Source organism: Pyxicephalus adspersus, chromosome 4, assembly GCF_032062135.1.
Source record: "Pyxicephalus adspersus chromosome 4, UCB_Pads_2.0, whole genome shotgun sequence".
NCBI classification, from domain to species: Eukaryota; Metazoa; Chordata; class Amphibia; order Anura; family Pyxicephalidae; genus Pyxicephalus; species Pyxicephalus adspersus.
In genome coordinates, this window is record NC_092861.1 from 58,220,271 (window position 1) to 58,236,561 (window position 16,291).

The 16,291-nt window shown below is 36.5% G+C and overlaps 1 protein-coding gene across 1 annotated transcript in view; it reads right to left on the minus strand.

The window, feature by feature from the left end:
- The window catches only part of PRSS56 (serine protease 56), a 45,272-nt gene that overhangs the window by 6,894 nt on the left and 22,087 nt on the right, over positions 1-16,291 (minus strand). The window contains exons 5-14 of the mRNA XM_072410172.1: positions 15,921-16,115; positions 12,028-12,081; positions 11,072-11,261; positions 10,120-10,228; positions 9,416-9,446; positions 7,664-7,806; positions 6,936-7,095; positions 4,775-4,936; positions 3,554-3,650; positions 2,594-2,762 (exon numbers count right to left, since the gene is read on the minus strand). Of these exons, the coding sequence (XP_072266273.1) occupies positions 2,594-2,762; positions 3,554-3,650; positions 4,775-4,936; positions 6,936-7,095; positions 7,664-7,806; positions 9,416-9,446; positions 10,120-10,228; positions 11,072-11,261; positions 12,028-12,081; positions 15,921-16,115 (1,310 nt within the window). The remainder of the gene's footprint in view (positions 1-2,593; positions 2,763-3,553; positions 3,651-4,774; positions 4,937-6,935; positions 7,096-7,663; positions 7,807-9,415; positions 9,447-10,119; positions 10,229-11,071; positions 11,262-12,027; positions 12,082-15,920; positions 16,116-16,291) is intronic.

A 16,291-nucleotide genomic window follows, 5' to 3' on the forward strand; every position in this document is an offset into this window, starting at 1 on the left:
TTGTGTCTTCTAATGTTCCCACTGTAGGTTTTTGCTGTTAGCCTGTAGTGGATATTACTTGCTAGGACCTTCCTATAGCTCTCCACTCAAGATATGTGTAGCTGTAGATATGTGATGATGTCACTAGTATTTTAACTATTTTTAAAGTTTCAACTGGGGTTGCAAATGTCCACGAAGTGGACTTCTATCTATGACTATTGAGGAATATATTTCAACAAGCATTTTTGTGCCCAGAATTTATCCTTAACAGTGAGACCATAATATGTAAATATTTTTAAAAATAGTGTTATCTTTAAAAAATAGCAAGGGCTCTATTTATAAATCAGCGACTCAATCACAGCAATTGAAACACATAGACCTGGAAGATTCCCAGGAGGGAATGTTTGAGAGAATGTCTGATTTCCCTCTTTTATAAACAGGACCAAGATGTATGTTTAAAAGGTAAACAGCATTCACATAATTACTCCAATCACAGTAACATCTAGTATAAAACTAAAGTATACAGTAAATACAGACTAATGGAAAATTCTTTCTGGCCAAGTCAGTACATTGTGCCATTTACCTAAAGGATGTTTTTTTCCGGTTTTATTTCTCATGTACCTTGCCTTTTCAGTTACATTTGTTTTTGTTTTAAATTTAAGTCTTGAGGAGGCCATAAAAAGCCATTTTACTATATAATTACAACGATCTTTGCTGGTTTTAAAACTCTTAGGGCCTGATTTATTATTGCTTTCCAAGACTGGAGAAGATAGACTATTATGAAAGAACCTGGGTGTCCCAAGAAACCTGGAATGGATTTCTTAAAAATCATTTGTTTTAGTTGGCAAATGTTTTCAATCCTCAACCAGATCCATTCCAGATTTGCTAGATCATCTATGTTCTCCCATGATAGTCTATCTTCTCCAGTCCTCAATAGTTTTAATAAATCAAGCCCTTTGTATAGAACAATAAAGAACATCCATTGAAATAATCATTTCAGTTTGCATTTAGAGCATTAGGACAGTCAGATATATCTAATATATTGGTAATCATGTCATGTTGTGCTGTACAAACAGTGTGGTCAGATTTTCTGAGAACCATTGTGGCTTTTGCAGCAAATGTAAATGGGTGTAATTTTCTATATGATTCACCAGAAATCATAAATTTCTATGTAATGCTTGAACTATTTTTAATTAATGGGAATCCCGATGACTCAAGTTACATGTTATGCTGAGATCTGGAGATTAAGATATAAGAACACGTTTTAGATATATTTGTACAGCCCAAAATGAAGCATGTCCATCCACTTTTATAGAGCTAGTAATGTGTGAGAAACTCTTCTTTTATTGCTAAATAATTTTTTAGTTAAATTACATTAGTGAGCCTAGAGACGCATAAGCAACATGCATTTAAAGGGAAGGAGATGGCCAGAGAAATTTACAGTACTGGATTTCAGTTGCAGAGGTGAAAAAGTCTTTTTACCTGCGTACAGGATTGCAGGGTTGGATCCTGGATGGAAGGTATATTTCCCCTATATGGCCCTTTTAGACTGGTGTGTCAGGATAGGAGTTCAGGATTATTTTTATGTTAGGCAGGTTTATTGCTATGTTTTCAATTGTTGTCACTGGACCTGGACTCCAGACTGAAGGGGAAGGATTGGGTGGGCCTCTTCAGTCCATCTGAGTACACAAGACGACTTGCACCTGGCCAGCAGGAAGGTGGGGATCCCATAAGGGCTCAGGTGTGCAAGATGGAAAGAGAAGTAGAGTTGCAGGAAGTAGCCTGCAAACAAGCTTGTGGGGGAAGACAAGCTAAGAAGTGGTGTTTATGTTGATGCTGATTTGGATTTTGTTTGGGTTAATGGACTGTGGAAACCCAATGCTGGGGATTGGACCCTCACAAGAGACTTGTATTGGACTCATCTTTATCGTGGGGACGTTCTGATGCACTATGGACATTTACACCACTAGGCTGAAGTAAGCCATTTTCTCTAATGTTTATACCTTCCTGAGTTGCTGCAAAGAACTTGTTTTTTTTTAGTTATTCCAATAAAAACTTGTGTTTGTTACACCCTTTTGGTGAAAAGTGCGCTGGATGCAGTCTGAGTAAATCCCGAGACTTTACACCTGGTACTCAACCCATAAATCCCTAAATAAAAAGAAAGTAGACAGAATAATGTGCACATAAGAAACAGAGTAACCCCCTACCTGCATAATACACTTGCTAAATCTTACCATCAGAGTTCCTGTCTGCTATTTTAATAGTGGCTGGAGCCCCCTAAAATCACAAATTTTGGGGTATAAAGCAAGCTTTCCTATTTTCCTATTTTATAATAAGCCCTCAGTATCTAAGTGACCTATAAATAGGATTAAGCATGTTAATGTGTAGGACATTTCTGGTCATATGATAATAATGTATTTCTGAGGGAGGACATGAACAGTGAAGGTAAGATGTGGCACTAAAGGTTCTTTGCTAAGACACTGGACAGTTACTTTTCTATGTCACATGATAGAGATACTTGAAAATAGGCTTTCCTCCAGATCTACAAAAAAAAGTTTCATCCAAGCATAAGAAGTGGCAACCTTTACATGAATTTTAGTGTCTTTAATCTTACATCTAGTAAAAAGTACTCCTTTAGTCCTAATAGTTCTTCATCAGCCAGGTTCTCCTGTAGCGAATTCACAGATTTGAGAGAAGCCATACTGTAAAGAACAGATATCCAATCATCCAAAGCAGGTCCCACATCTGAAAACAGGGATTCAAAGAGAGTGCTCTGTGGTTTTCTGGAAGATTATTAAAGAAAAACAATTTTATTAGTTGAGTATGTAGTATAGTCTTAAAGGCATTCTAAACCTCTTTGTCATACCCATAAGCTAATTTTATCAATAACATAAAAAACAAGCTGTTAAAAAAGCACTTTGGTTAAGCTTCAACTCTCTAACCTTTATACGTTAGTCTGCCATATTCTATCATTCTTTAAATTTAAGCAGAGCATTACTGTGAATAATTATATTATTTTTAAGCTTTTGGATTTATTTTTATTGTGATGTTCTTATGATCAGTAATGACTAAACAGATCTGAGTTCAAATCGAGAGCAGTTTTGTAAATCTTTCCTAAAATGTGAACAAATTGAAGTCAATGGGATATGCATGTTGCTAATAATTGGGAGTAATGTCATAGAAGGCATATTCCAATACCGAAAAAATACTTTACAATGAGGAGAGGGACCAAATCCTTTACATTACATGTGTGTGGCATGCATTAAAGCTGTTCACAGTGTTATAGAACAGGATAACAAGGGAGATTCACTACTTCAGTCCATATTTCTGAACATGATGCATTAAAGCATATTAAAACAGAAACACTTCATACACAGACTTGTCAGCTATCCCTAACAACTCCAATACAAACAATACATCTGACTGAGGGCAAATGGCTGAACAATATGAGATATTGCATACTGCAGAAAAGAACAAATATGTCCAAATATACCACAAACTTTAATAGGTATAAAACTGCTAATAACTGATCTTTTTTAGGAACATGTACTTGCAATATATATATAGCCATTACCTGTGTGTATCATTTCCTGACTGTGGCTCTGTCCTGTTATTTTCTTGAGAATCAGCGTGTACATCCTTACTTAACTCCTCCATAGCCAGATGCTGTTCTTTTTCAGATAAAAATACAACAATAGGCTTTGAGGCTTAAAGAACAATATACAGTATGTATCACATCATAATAAATCATTTTCTAAATTTAAATATAATAAAACTGCAGAATATAAGCTTAGCAAAAAATCAAATTTTTTTATATATAAAGATCAATGGATGCCATGGAACTAGTACTGATCCTTGGAGCCTTATGATGGTAGCCTTCAGCATTATATTGGAACCATACAGTATAAAAAATTTGTGAACCAGGACAGCAATGGCAGCTTACATAATCTCTCATAAAAGATCCACTACTATCCATACTATGTCTTATATCTTCTGCCTTTTTGTCAACATATTCTTTTAAGTACATTGCAGCCTACTAGTTGTTGATGCATTACTTAGGTCTCTTTCAGACTTGTGATAAAAACTGTTAAGTTAGCTGCTAAGTGCCCCTTTTGAACTACTAAGCAGTTTTTAGTGTCGACTGCAGAATATGACAACAACTTCATCATGCGATTCAGTGCAGTAGCAGTTGTGGTGCAGTTCTTCCTCCAGTGGGGAAATGCAAACACACAGCCAGTAATTTGTTGCATGTTAGATTCATGCCACGATCCACCACAGATACATGCAAACATGTGCACAAAATGGTTTCCCACCTCTTCTCCTTAGCTGAATAGGAGCAGTTGGGAGCACGGTTGAGATGGGGTTAGAACACTGCAGTCAATCACAGGTCTGAAATGGCCCTAAGGCATCACTTTCAAGAACTGATAAGCAACAATATATACCATTTAGGTTTTTGGGTTTGGTGTCTAAAATAAAAGGGTAAAATTATGGTATTCTATCACACATAAAACTAAATTCATAAAGTGTTACATATGAATAGGGAACTTTATTTTCAGCCATGTAATTGTAATTTTTTGGATTCAGTTGAAAAGACTTTTTTTTCAAAATGCTATCTTTAGTCCTAGTCTGGTAGCTCTATTAACTGAGCCTATAGAGTGATAACATTTTTAAACCTAGATAGTTGTGAAAGTCAGATGAAAAATAAAAACTATTTAAAGGTTTGAATAATGGCCAGTCCCTTTGTCATTATTAAAAGCACATCTGACTTTGTATTATGTTTATCAGAATGAGGTACCTGGAAGGTCTCTGCGGACCCTAGAAGGGAATATGTCGCTGTACATTTGCTTCATGAACTGTGGGATGGTCTGGGTGAAGAATAAAAAGTCCATGTTTTTTCGCAAAGTGTCTTCTGCTTTACGTAGCAAATCAAGAAGAATCTGAAGATATGATCGAAGCTCTGAAATAATAAAAGATGGATGAGGAAGGGGCGTCACTGTGGGCCTGTGACTTGATATCAAACAGGAAGCGGTTACATACATGGCCTATTAACATTTCCCAGACACTAACTCACTCAGTATCCAGTTTTATTTCAGCTAAGGGAACCCTTGGCTCCAGCTGCTGTCCCAAGCCAGTCCTTTTTATATATCCATGAATTTTTTATTTAAAATCTCCCCTGCATTTGTAGTGCATCATACCATAAAATCTTTAACCGTTTCATTCAAAAAAACTGATAAGAGTTGTGATTCTCATGTACGAAATCTATGCTGACTACAGGAACTTAAACTCATATATTACAGAGACAATATAATGTAACAATTAACCTCAATGAATCATCAAAGTAGGTCTTCCCTATGTCACTCTGCATGCACATTGCACATTCTGTAGGGTTTACAGAACAGGGTAATTATTTTATTTAATATATTAATAAATAAATTCCATGAGTCTGTGCTTTTTCCAAGCCACCTCTTTTATGATGAATTGCCGAATGTCTCACATTCCGCAGCCAATTAGATTAAGCCCCTTAGTCATGCCCTTGGGTCCCACAGATGATTTTACTCTAAGAGCAGCTACAACTATGCAATAAATCTAACCAAAACATGAAATCTCCCACTTAATATAATCAGTCTACATTTCTATATTTTATGTTACAACAATGAAAAAAAACAAAAAGGTTAAAATTCTTAATTATAAATATATTTCAATATAGGAGAAAAAGGTTGTGAGCTGATGAGCATCAAAAAGATTATTTTTAAAAATAAAATAGAAAATTGGGTTGAAATGTCTTGCTAGCCAAATCTTATGGCTCGTTTGTTTGCGTTTTGCTGAATACAGAATGGTTAGAACCTCTTTTTTTTTTTTTGAGTTTTTACTTATATTTTGCTGTCTGTGCCCCATCTGTATTACCCCGCCACCTGTTATGGTGAAAACTTTATTTATATCTTATTTACCACAAAATTGTCTTCTATACAAGGGTCACTAAGAGATAAATGAGCCTATTTATGATAAAAATGAAGATCAAGGTGATCATCCTTTTAAAAGTAGAAATTAAAGGAACCCCAACACTGGCAATAAGAAGATTCATTAGGTTGCACAGAGAAACTGTTCGTCAGTGGTTCCAGTCGCACTGGCCATTTTAAAAAGGAGTGTTATAGAGCCCACTGACTTTCAGCACTGTTCTACATTGTTTTTTATAGTGTCAGCAACTTTACAATTTAGTTAAGAGTTTTATGCATTGGGAATAAGGTTTACTGTCTCTAAATATGACTTTCTATCTTGGATACTATGTTAAAAATCACACAAAAAGGAAGCATTACACATGCCACAAGCAGTTCCTAGCCACCTGACCTTGTCATATTAATGACTAATTCTTTACTAATTCGGTCACACAGGCATAGTTCTCCCCAGAGGTTTTTAGCCGGTTGCTCCGCCCGGCTGATTTGAATACCCCGCCCAGCTCTCGGCAGCTCTCATCCTCGGATGCACGGATCTCAGTGAGGCTGCTCCGTGCTCTGTGTCATCCTTTCAGAGGATTGCTGCTGCCGATGAGAGGTGAGCACACAGTTCAGCCTTCATGTGAAGAAGACACAGGCAGCCCCGCCCCCATCTCATAGCACAAACTCGGATTACTGCCTGTGAAATGTATCCAGTGTGTATAAAGTCTGCATGTAATTCTGCATCCTCACAGCTCTGTGTGTACAAACCTCCATATCTCCTAATATGTATGTCACAATGACCTGTAATTTTCAGGGTGTACAGGGGACCCTCATAGATACTAGTTATTGCAATTTCAGGCCGTAAATGTATTCACTGAAATACTGTCCCAATATTAGGAAAGAGCACATGAGTCAGGAAATGCATGTCTTCTTTCTCTGTGTTGGTATTTTGCCTTGTGATATTTAGGACACTAGGCAGTCATTAAGTAGATTACATGTGTACAGATTAAAATATCTGCTCACTTTTTATTTGAAATCCAATCCAGTCAATGAAGGCCGTTACTCTAGTGTATACTCCTGGTTTTCCTTTCTCTCCACAGCCATCACCCCAGGAGGTAATTCCATATAATACATATTGCTTGGATGAAGGATCCTGGCAGGTCAAAGGTCCTCCAGAGTCTCCCTATGGAAGAAATGATGACATTAGAACACAGATTACTTCTGGTTAACTCATTCAATTATTTGGAAACATTAAAACAAACATATGCCATGGCTTATTGACAGGCTTTCCTGTTGTCTGATAGCTGACTCTTTTCTAAGAAATTAGTGATTCTCCTAGGCACTGTACTTAATACCCAATTACCTTTTTTTCCTGTAAAATACTCTTTTCAACTTTTATCACCCATTATTGTATCCTAGTGCTGCTGATCTCTTCTAGACTCTTTTGGCCTTTTTCTTAATTGTAGGCTCCAGCTTTAACTGGACATCATTGTCCTGAACCAGTTCCGAAAAACTTTGGTAAACAATGTCTGCACAATTTCACAGACTTCCAATCCAAGTACAGAATTGGCAGTTGTCCTCTCCTATGGCAAGATCACTAGGTGTTAAAAAAAGTTAGATGATTTCTATTTTGCACTTGTAACCTAATGCTGTAGTCTGCATAAATACCTCTGACATTGTCTGAAATGTTCATTGGTACACAAACCAATCTACTCGTTTAAATGTAATACTTTTAGAAGTTGGTCCATTACCTGGCAGGAGTCAATGCCTCCAGTAAGGTAACCTGCACAGAACATGGTGTTGGTAAACATCTCTTTCCCCAGGGTTCTTATGCACGATTCCTGACTCAGGACTGGTACACTGGCTTCCATGATAACATCTGAGGGTGGACCATCTGATTGTATAAAGGCACTATTTACAGTTTTAGAAAATAACAATATAGTAATGTATACTTTTCTGTTGTGTTAACAACAAAAGAGATCGTCCTTGATTTATTAAAGCTCTGCATGACTGGAGAGAATACACTTACATCAGTGAACCTGAGTGATCCAGCAAACCTGAAATGGATCTGGTCAAGGATTCCAAACTTTTCCTGGCAAATGACTTTTAAGAAGTCCTTTCCAGGTTTGCTAGATCACCCAGTTTCACTTAAGAAAGCGTATCTTCTCCAGCCTTGGAGAGCTTTAATCAATCAGGCCCATATTTTCATTCAGCCATAATAAATGTATTTCTTGCTTAAAATATACAATGGTATGAAATCTCTGGGGTCTTGGCTCCATTTGCTCTTGTCAATTCCCCTAATATCAGCTGGCTTTTATAGCGTACAGACACTACTGGTCTCATTTTATGCAGTGAGTAGGGCAAGAAGCATGTACATACAAGGAACATGAAGGTGGTATCATAAAGCAATCAGTTGAGTAGTTGAGCTAGACATTGAAACTGCAAATCAGAAGTGTTTTTAAATCTTGCTACAATTTACCAGTTCTCTTGGACTTAGGGCTATCTGATCACACACAGGATTTAATCTTGATTAAAACTGTTTATGTATGTTTCATCTAAATCATTTGACATAGTTTTTTGAAATCTAGTGCAAAAAACAAAAATTGGGGCAAAAAACGTTTCTTGAATATGACAATGGTCTCATGGTTTCTGCCATTAGTTTTCATTTTCATACCTCTCATGGGCTCCATTATCACTACTATATGAATGGGCACAGGTTTAACTCTACCCTGCTGAACTTGTTGTCTGTGTTTTCAGCTGTCCTTAACCATCTGCTCCAAGTTAAACATAGAAAAGCCAGAAATGTTTCAGCTCTTCACCATTCTTGCTACAGTTCATCACTTTTTTTTGAATGTACTTATACTGTGTGTATATATATATATATATATATATATATATATATACCAAAAACATGCAGTGAGGTTAATTGGCTTCCCTCCTAAATTGAACTTAGACTGTATAAATGACATAAGACCATGGTAGGGACATTAAATTGTGAGCCCTTTTGAGGGACAGTGACACGACTATGGACTTTGTACAGCGCTGCGTAATATGATGGCGCTAAATAAATTCTGTGTAATAATAATAATAGTAAATATATATATATATACAGTAATTGGACAGTGTACTATATTTACTATATTTACACTATATTTTGTATACTGCCTGAGAAGCTAATGAAAAGCTGTAGTTTTGGCACTTTATCTCAATTATGCAGTGAATACGAAAGCAATTTAATGCAAAAGTGGGTCATAGGTTCAAATCTTGGCCAGGACACTGTCTGCAAGGAATATGAATGTTTTTCTTTTGTTTGCATGTGTCTTCGAAAATAGATGGGTGCTAACCATAATAAAGAAAAAAAAACCTTAAGTAAATAAAGAATTTCATTAAAGGGAATGACCTTAAAAAACCCATGAAGGTCATTCTTTCTAGCAGATGCTTGACAGCACAAGTGTCCCATCTAGTGTTGCAGACCACACAGTGTTTTCACCAGAGAGACAAACTTTCTTTTATCTTGGCATGGCATAGCTCTCCCTTCAAATGAAACAAAACTTTTTTTTCGAGACAAATCTGTCTCTTCCTATTTTTAAACTTCCTATATTTCCTCCACAATTGTTCCTATTTGATGTCTGATTTAGAGATCTCTATTACTACATGTACTAAATATATATTACAAGTGTATGTTCAATCCTTTAAATGATTAAATTGGCAACTTTGGTATATATTTTATTATATATATTTATTATATTTGGTAAATATAGCAAAATGCCAAAAAATGTGGGTTTATAATAAACCTTCCTTATTTTGGCATCAGGTCCCCCCGTTAAAGCACACCCCAGTTACAATGACCCATCCACCATCATTTATACCAGTCTTCTGTTGTCTTGAAAACTTGTCAGATACTAGTATGATCCGCATAAATTTTCTTATTAAACTTCACCAATCAATTTTTTTTTATTCTGCAGTCTATATCATTCAGTTTTAGTGAATCAATTTCAGAATCGACTCAGAATCAAATTCAGAATCAAGTATCAGTTTACTGCACAACTAAATGGGAAAATCGGCCCATATGTTGCCAACCTTGGCCTCCTTCCACCATTTATTTTAAATAAATACACGTTTGTAGCACTCATTTATCTCAAACATTTGTGTATGTCTCACTGCTGGAAATGTAAATGTATTAATTTTTTTAAATCAATTCAAATACCTTGGGGTGAATTATAATTCTGTTCACTTGGAAAACCATTCTTCCATCTTCATTCTTGCTGAGGTCATATTCCCCAACCACAACTGTCCAATGTAGTTCATTTACATCCCTCAAATTATACATGAATTTCCTCGGCATCAGGTGGTTAGCCAATATTAGGTACTGCATGAAGCTCATCAAACCTACCCAGCAGCCTACAACAGGCACAGCATATGACAGCAAATCCAGATAATGACAAGTATAGCGTATGGCTCTATGAATCCTGCTAGGGGCCATTGAGATGTATACTGTACAGCCCAGCAAATCCAGCAGAAAGCTGATAACAGAAATAGCATATATCGGTGATATTGGCTTTATTTGTTTAGACTGATGACTGGTGTTTGGGACAAACACTCAAAGCCAAACACCAAGCCTATAAATTACTAATATATTGGTAATTAAGGTAAAGGTAAATCCATAATTGAGTTGCTAAGAATAACAGGGAAATCTTATTTACTTTCTATTCCCCAAGAGAGAACTGGAATGATATATCTTACGTTTTGTTGCTAAGGACTGGAAGTAAGTTATAGCCTTTTGTTTTAATTTTCTTTTTATTCAACTACACTTTCTAGAAGTTGATGAACTAACTAAATATTGTATACTATATAATGATAAACAGACTTTGCAAGGGTTGCTTTAAGACCTAGCAATATATTAGGCAAGTATTGCTCCCTACACTGTGGCCTGATTTGCTAAAGTTGCTAAAATTAGGTGACAACAGTAAAACGAATTTAAGTAAGCACAAAAATCCATTCTGTGCCCACTTACTCATACATAATTATTTAGAATGGTTTTTATAGACAATACTGTAACATGGTGCACCAGTTCTTTTGGATGAAAAAACACAGATTCAAAGCCTAGTGATCAAGTAATTCAATTTTGATAAAGTTAAACTGGAGAATGAATTCCATACCCGTTAAAGCAATGTGCAGCTGTAAGGACCCATGCATCTCCCAGCAGGACACCTCCACACATGAGCTCCCCATTAAGCCTAATGTTAACCAACCATGGCCAAGACCCTGGTGAGGTAACGCTGCCTCCAACTATACGTCCTTTGGGACTGGTGCTGTTAATGACAGGTGCTATAGTCCGTCCACACGTCACTGATAAAAAAAAAAATTAGAAAACAGTTTTATTTTATTTTGTCGTAGGACACATTTAATCCTTCACATACTATCAGAATGTTGGCAGCTGAAAATGCAGTCAAACACAAAAAATACCATAATTTGGATATATTTTTTAGCCTAGAAGTATTTAACCAATTTACTGAATAATTAAGGGAAGAACTCTGTATATTTAGGGTAATTGAGTCGCTTTACCTTTTCATATTTCACTTAAGGTAGAAGAAGGGTTGACTTGTTAAATCCAAGTCATGTTTGAGGGAATAAGTTAAAAAAAAAAAGAAAGTACTTTTGCTAGCATATATTTGGGTACTCAGAGTGAACATTATTGACTAACATTCAATAATTTAAATAATAAATTCACATTTAGCAATTCAATTCCAACAAGATGGAGAAGCCAGTTACCACCAAAGCCCCAAACAGGTTTTTTCAAAGAGTTCAGTGTGACGTTATATATAAGGTTGTGTGTTTCAGGTGTTTATTACAAAAACCCAACAGCACTGTTGTACTTTTTAAACACCTAATTTTATTTAAGAATTTAAAAGTAAGTGAAAGTAAGTAAAGTTATAAAAGTTAAAAGTTAGTTATCGCTTTAGAATGCATACATAAATTATACTGAAATATTCATAAACTTGTAATTAAAGAAAACATTAAATTTATTTTCTTTTGTGTACAAAATAAAGCTGTATGTCTCGCTAATTGATAATGTTCTGTTTAGATGTTCAGAAGATATATTGTCTATACTTACATAAACTTCCTTCATCTGGTGAGTCACTGAGATAATCCATGTCACTCTCCAATTCTGTATAATTAAAAATAAATGATATATAAACAATAAATAATCTCATTTTCTTGTCAAGTAAAATGAATTTAACTTATAAAATTAATAATCACATTTTAGATTCACCTAATAATAATCAGGGTCCAGATGCATTTTAACTGGACATCCATGGTATCTTTGTGTTTTTGATTTTGTATCAAACACAACGACCTTTTTATACTACAACAAACTTAGTATGAAAACCTTTTAGTCAAATATCTTATAATGATAATGGGATGAGAATAAAAGAGCCAAGTATACCAAAATTAAGACCAGGGTTAGACCTCTCCAACTAATGAGCCTTTTGCCTAGTTGATATTGTTTCTGTTCCAGTGTTGGTCACTCCCGTATCTTATATTTGATGCAATGTTTTGGACACAACTATTGCAACATCAGATTTCTGACAATATGGTTCTTTAGTTGTAGTACTACTGTTATTGGCATAATATTTTTCCATTCTTCTTGGTAAGATTCTTTTATCAATGTAATATTAGGATTAAGGGTCTTAATAAGGCTTAAATGAGGAACATATTTAGGTTAACAGTTATATTTAGGAGGATGTGATTCAAAGTGGATTTATGGTTTGGGTCATTTTTAAATGTAAATTTGTACAGTTAAACCACAGGTGATTAGGATCGATAATATTTGTACCTGATTTAGTTACTTTTTAGGTGTATTGTTTTTGGTGTGCACACCTGAGCTGTAGAAATCATTCTGGGCCAGAACGCATTAAACGACAGAACAGCAAATATGCAATCAGTATTGTGAGAACCAGGTCAACAATTGCAGTCAACTAGGTCAACAATGGCAGTTTACCTTGGATCACCTTGAGAGGGGTCTCCTCCTTAATGAGCAGACAGGTAATGACTTAGATGTGGAGGGTGGATAGGTTAGTCAGCATGAACATGTAGGGAGTTGGGTTAATGTAACTAGAGGGAGTTGTATGGGCACCCACCCAGCCCTGGGTTTGAGCACCCCAACATATTTGCAAAGTTATGTGAAGATGTGCAGGTGGCAGACCCAGTGGTGGCAACTCTAGATGTTACTGCTACCCTTAACAGCCGAGAGAGCAGCACATCTAGTAGTGGTGGGGAGGGAAACACAGGAAGGAAAAGACAATTGTTTGTCATAGGGGATTCTATGATCAGGAGGACTGACAGAATAGTTTGTCACCCGGATCCCTTCAACCGAATGGTTTGCTGTCTCCCTGGTGCCAGGGTTCGGCATGTGGTGGACCGAGTGGACAAATTATTGGGGGGGGCTGGACAGGACCCAGCTGTCTTGGTCCATCTTGGAACAAATGAGAATATAGATGGAAGATGGAGGATCCTTAAAAATCAGTTTAGGGAACTAGGTTTCAAGCTAAAGAAAAGGATCTCCAAGGCTATGTTTGTGCCATGCGCAACACAGGAAAGGCAGAGGGAGCTTAGGCAGCTAAACACATGGCTTAAGTCCCGGCGCAAAAGGGAAGGGTTTGGATTCATAGAGCACTGGGCTGACTTTTCATTGGGGTACAACCTGTATGCCAGAGATGGTTTGCACCTAAATGAAAGGGGGTCTGTTGTGCTAGGGGAAAGATGTAGGGGAATGGTGGAGGGATATTTAAACTAGGACAGACGACAAACCCCAAATATTTTTTCAAATATATCAAGAGCAAAAAGATCACATCTGAGCATGTAGGCCATTAAACGATGTCGCTGGGCTGGTAACAGGGGATAAAGACAAGGCAGATTTACTAAACACTTTTGTTAGCTCTGTGTACACAAAGGAAAATAGCAGAGCTCAAGTCCAAATTCATAATAGCAATGTCACTGCCTTAAATGAGTCATAATGGCTCAGAATTGATATGATTGAGAACAGCTGGGAAAAATTAAGTTTGACAAAGCACCAGGACCTGATGGATTACATCCACATGTCCTCAAAGAGCTGAGCTCAGTTATTTCAAAGCCATTTTTTCTAATTTTTAGAAACTCTTTAGTCACTGGCAAGGTACCGATGGATTGGCGTAAGGCCAATGTGGTCCCTCTCTTCAAAAAGGGAGCAAAGCCATTACCAGGTAACCACAGACCCATTAGTTTAACGTCCATAGTTGGAAAAGTCCTAGAGAGTTTGATAAAGAACCACATTAAGGAGTTTCTGCTAGAAAATAATATTATAAGTGATTGTCAGCATGGCTTCAAGTCAGAAGTTGTCAAACAAATTTACTCTTTTTATGAGGAAGTAAGTAAACAGGTAGATAGTGGAATGGCAGTTGATATAGTGTACTTGGACTTTGTTAAAGCATTTGACACTGTACCCCATAGATGGTTAATATGCAAGTTAGGGTCGATAATTTTAGAAAAGTCAAACTGTAAACGGATAGAGAACTGGCTTGAAGATTGCATCCAGAGAGTTGTAGTTAATGATTCATACTCTGAATGGTCTAAGGTTATTAGTGGTATACCCCAGGGTTCAGTGTTGGAACCTTTACTGTTTAACATCTTCTTAAATGATATAGAGTTTGGGAGTAAAAGTATCATTTCTGTGTTTGTAGATGACACCGAACTATGGAACTAAGTTCATACAGGATGTCTATAATCTACAAGCTTACCTGGATGTACTACTGTTTGATTGCCAATTGGCAAATGACATTTATTATAGATAAATGTAAAATATGCACTTGGAGGCTAACAATATGCATGCTTCAGACTGTCTAGGGGGAAAACATTTGGGGGGGTCAGAAATGGAAAAGGATCTGGGGGTTCTGGTAGATCATAGACTTAATAACAGTATGCAATGCCAAGCTGCAATATCTAAAGCTAGTAAAGTACTTTCTTGTATTAAAAGAGGAATAGACTGCAGAGATGGAGACATAATCCTGCCCCTGTACAAAGCATTGGTCAGACCTCATCTGGAATATGCAGTCCAGTTTTGGGCACCAGTTTACAAAAAGGACATTGTGGATTTGGAGAGAGTGCAGAGAAGGGCAACTAAACTAATAAAAGAAATGGAGGAGCTCAGCTATGAGGAGAGATTAGCTGAACTGAATGTATTCTCCCTTGAGAAGAGACGTATAAGGGGGGGATATGATCACCTTGTATAAATATATAAACAGTCCGTATAGAAAACTCTTTTCCTCATTATTCACTTTGAGATCATTACAAAGAACAGGAGGGCACTCTTTGCGTCTGGAGGAAAAGATGTTTAAGCTCCAGATAAGGAAGGGATTCTTCACTGTAAGGTCTGTGAAAATGTGGAATCAGCTCCCTCAGGAAGTAGTTTCAGCAACTACTATAGATTGCTTTAGGAAAAAGCTGGATGTTTTTCTAGAAGCACAGAATATAACTGGGTATTAAGGCTTTAAAGTAAAAATAACATTGACTGTTGATCCAGGAGACATCCAATTGCCTCATGGAATCGGGAAGGAATTTTTTTTCCCTGTTGAAGCAATTTGTACCAGGGTTTTTTTGCCTTCCTCTGGACCAACTATGTCTATTAGGGTTTTATATGTTTGTATAAGTCAAATATCTTAATAATTGTCAAGTACTTTTGCTAAATTTGCACAGAACATATAAACAATCTCTTTTATTGGACACAATTATTATGCAAATTGTTTTTATGTTTCCTAATTGTGAATGGCAGTTCACAATTTTGTGTTAAATTAAATGTATCCTAATTGTTAATTTTCTTTACAGCAGTACTCGTTCCTAAACATACTGCACTAAAACTACTGCATCTAAAAATAATCTACTGCTTACTTTACAGAGAAAACTTTAAATTTCCTATAAAGGTTTAAAGTTCATGATAGAAAAACAATTTGCCTAAGAAGAAATAGTTCTTACTGCACTCATGCAGCTTGAGTTGGCAGTGCCCGGTCATAGCCTTGATGCAAGCTTCTGATGTGCTGTTCACCTCAGTGCAGAATCGCTGATAAAAGCCACACAGGCGGCTTACTGCCCAGCTCCTTTCTGCTGGATCAGCTTCACTTTCCGCTGCCAGGAGATCCTCACAGGTTGGCTCCAACTCGCCGCCCTTTTCTGTAAGAGGCCAAAGCAAATGTTCAAACTTTAAATAGGGAGTTTTGTATTCTATATCACTATAGAATTACATTCTTTTTTTAAATTAATATTTCCTAAGAGAAACATAGATGTGGTCATGGTAGATCTCCTGATAATTCTGATTGCTTGGCTGTCATGTGAACTTTGTTGCACCA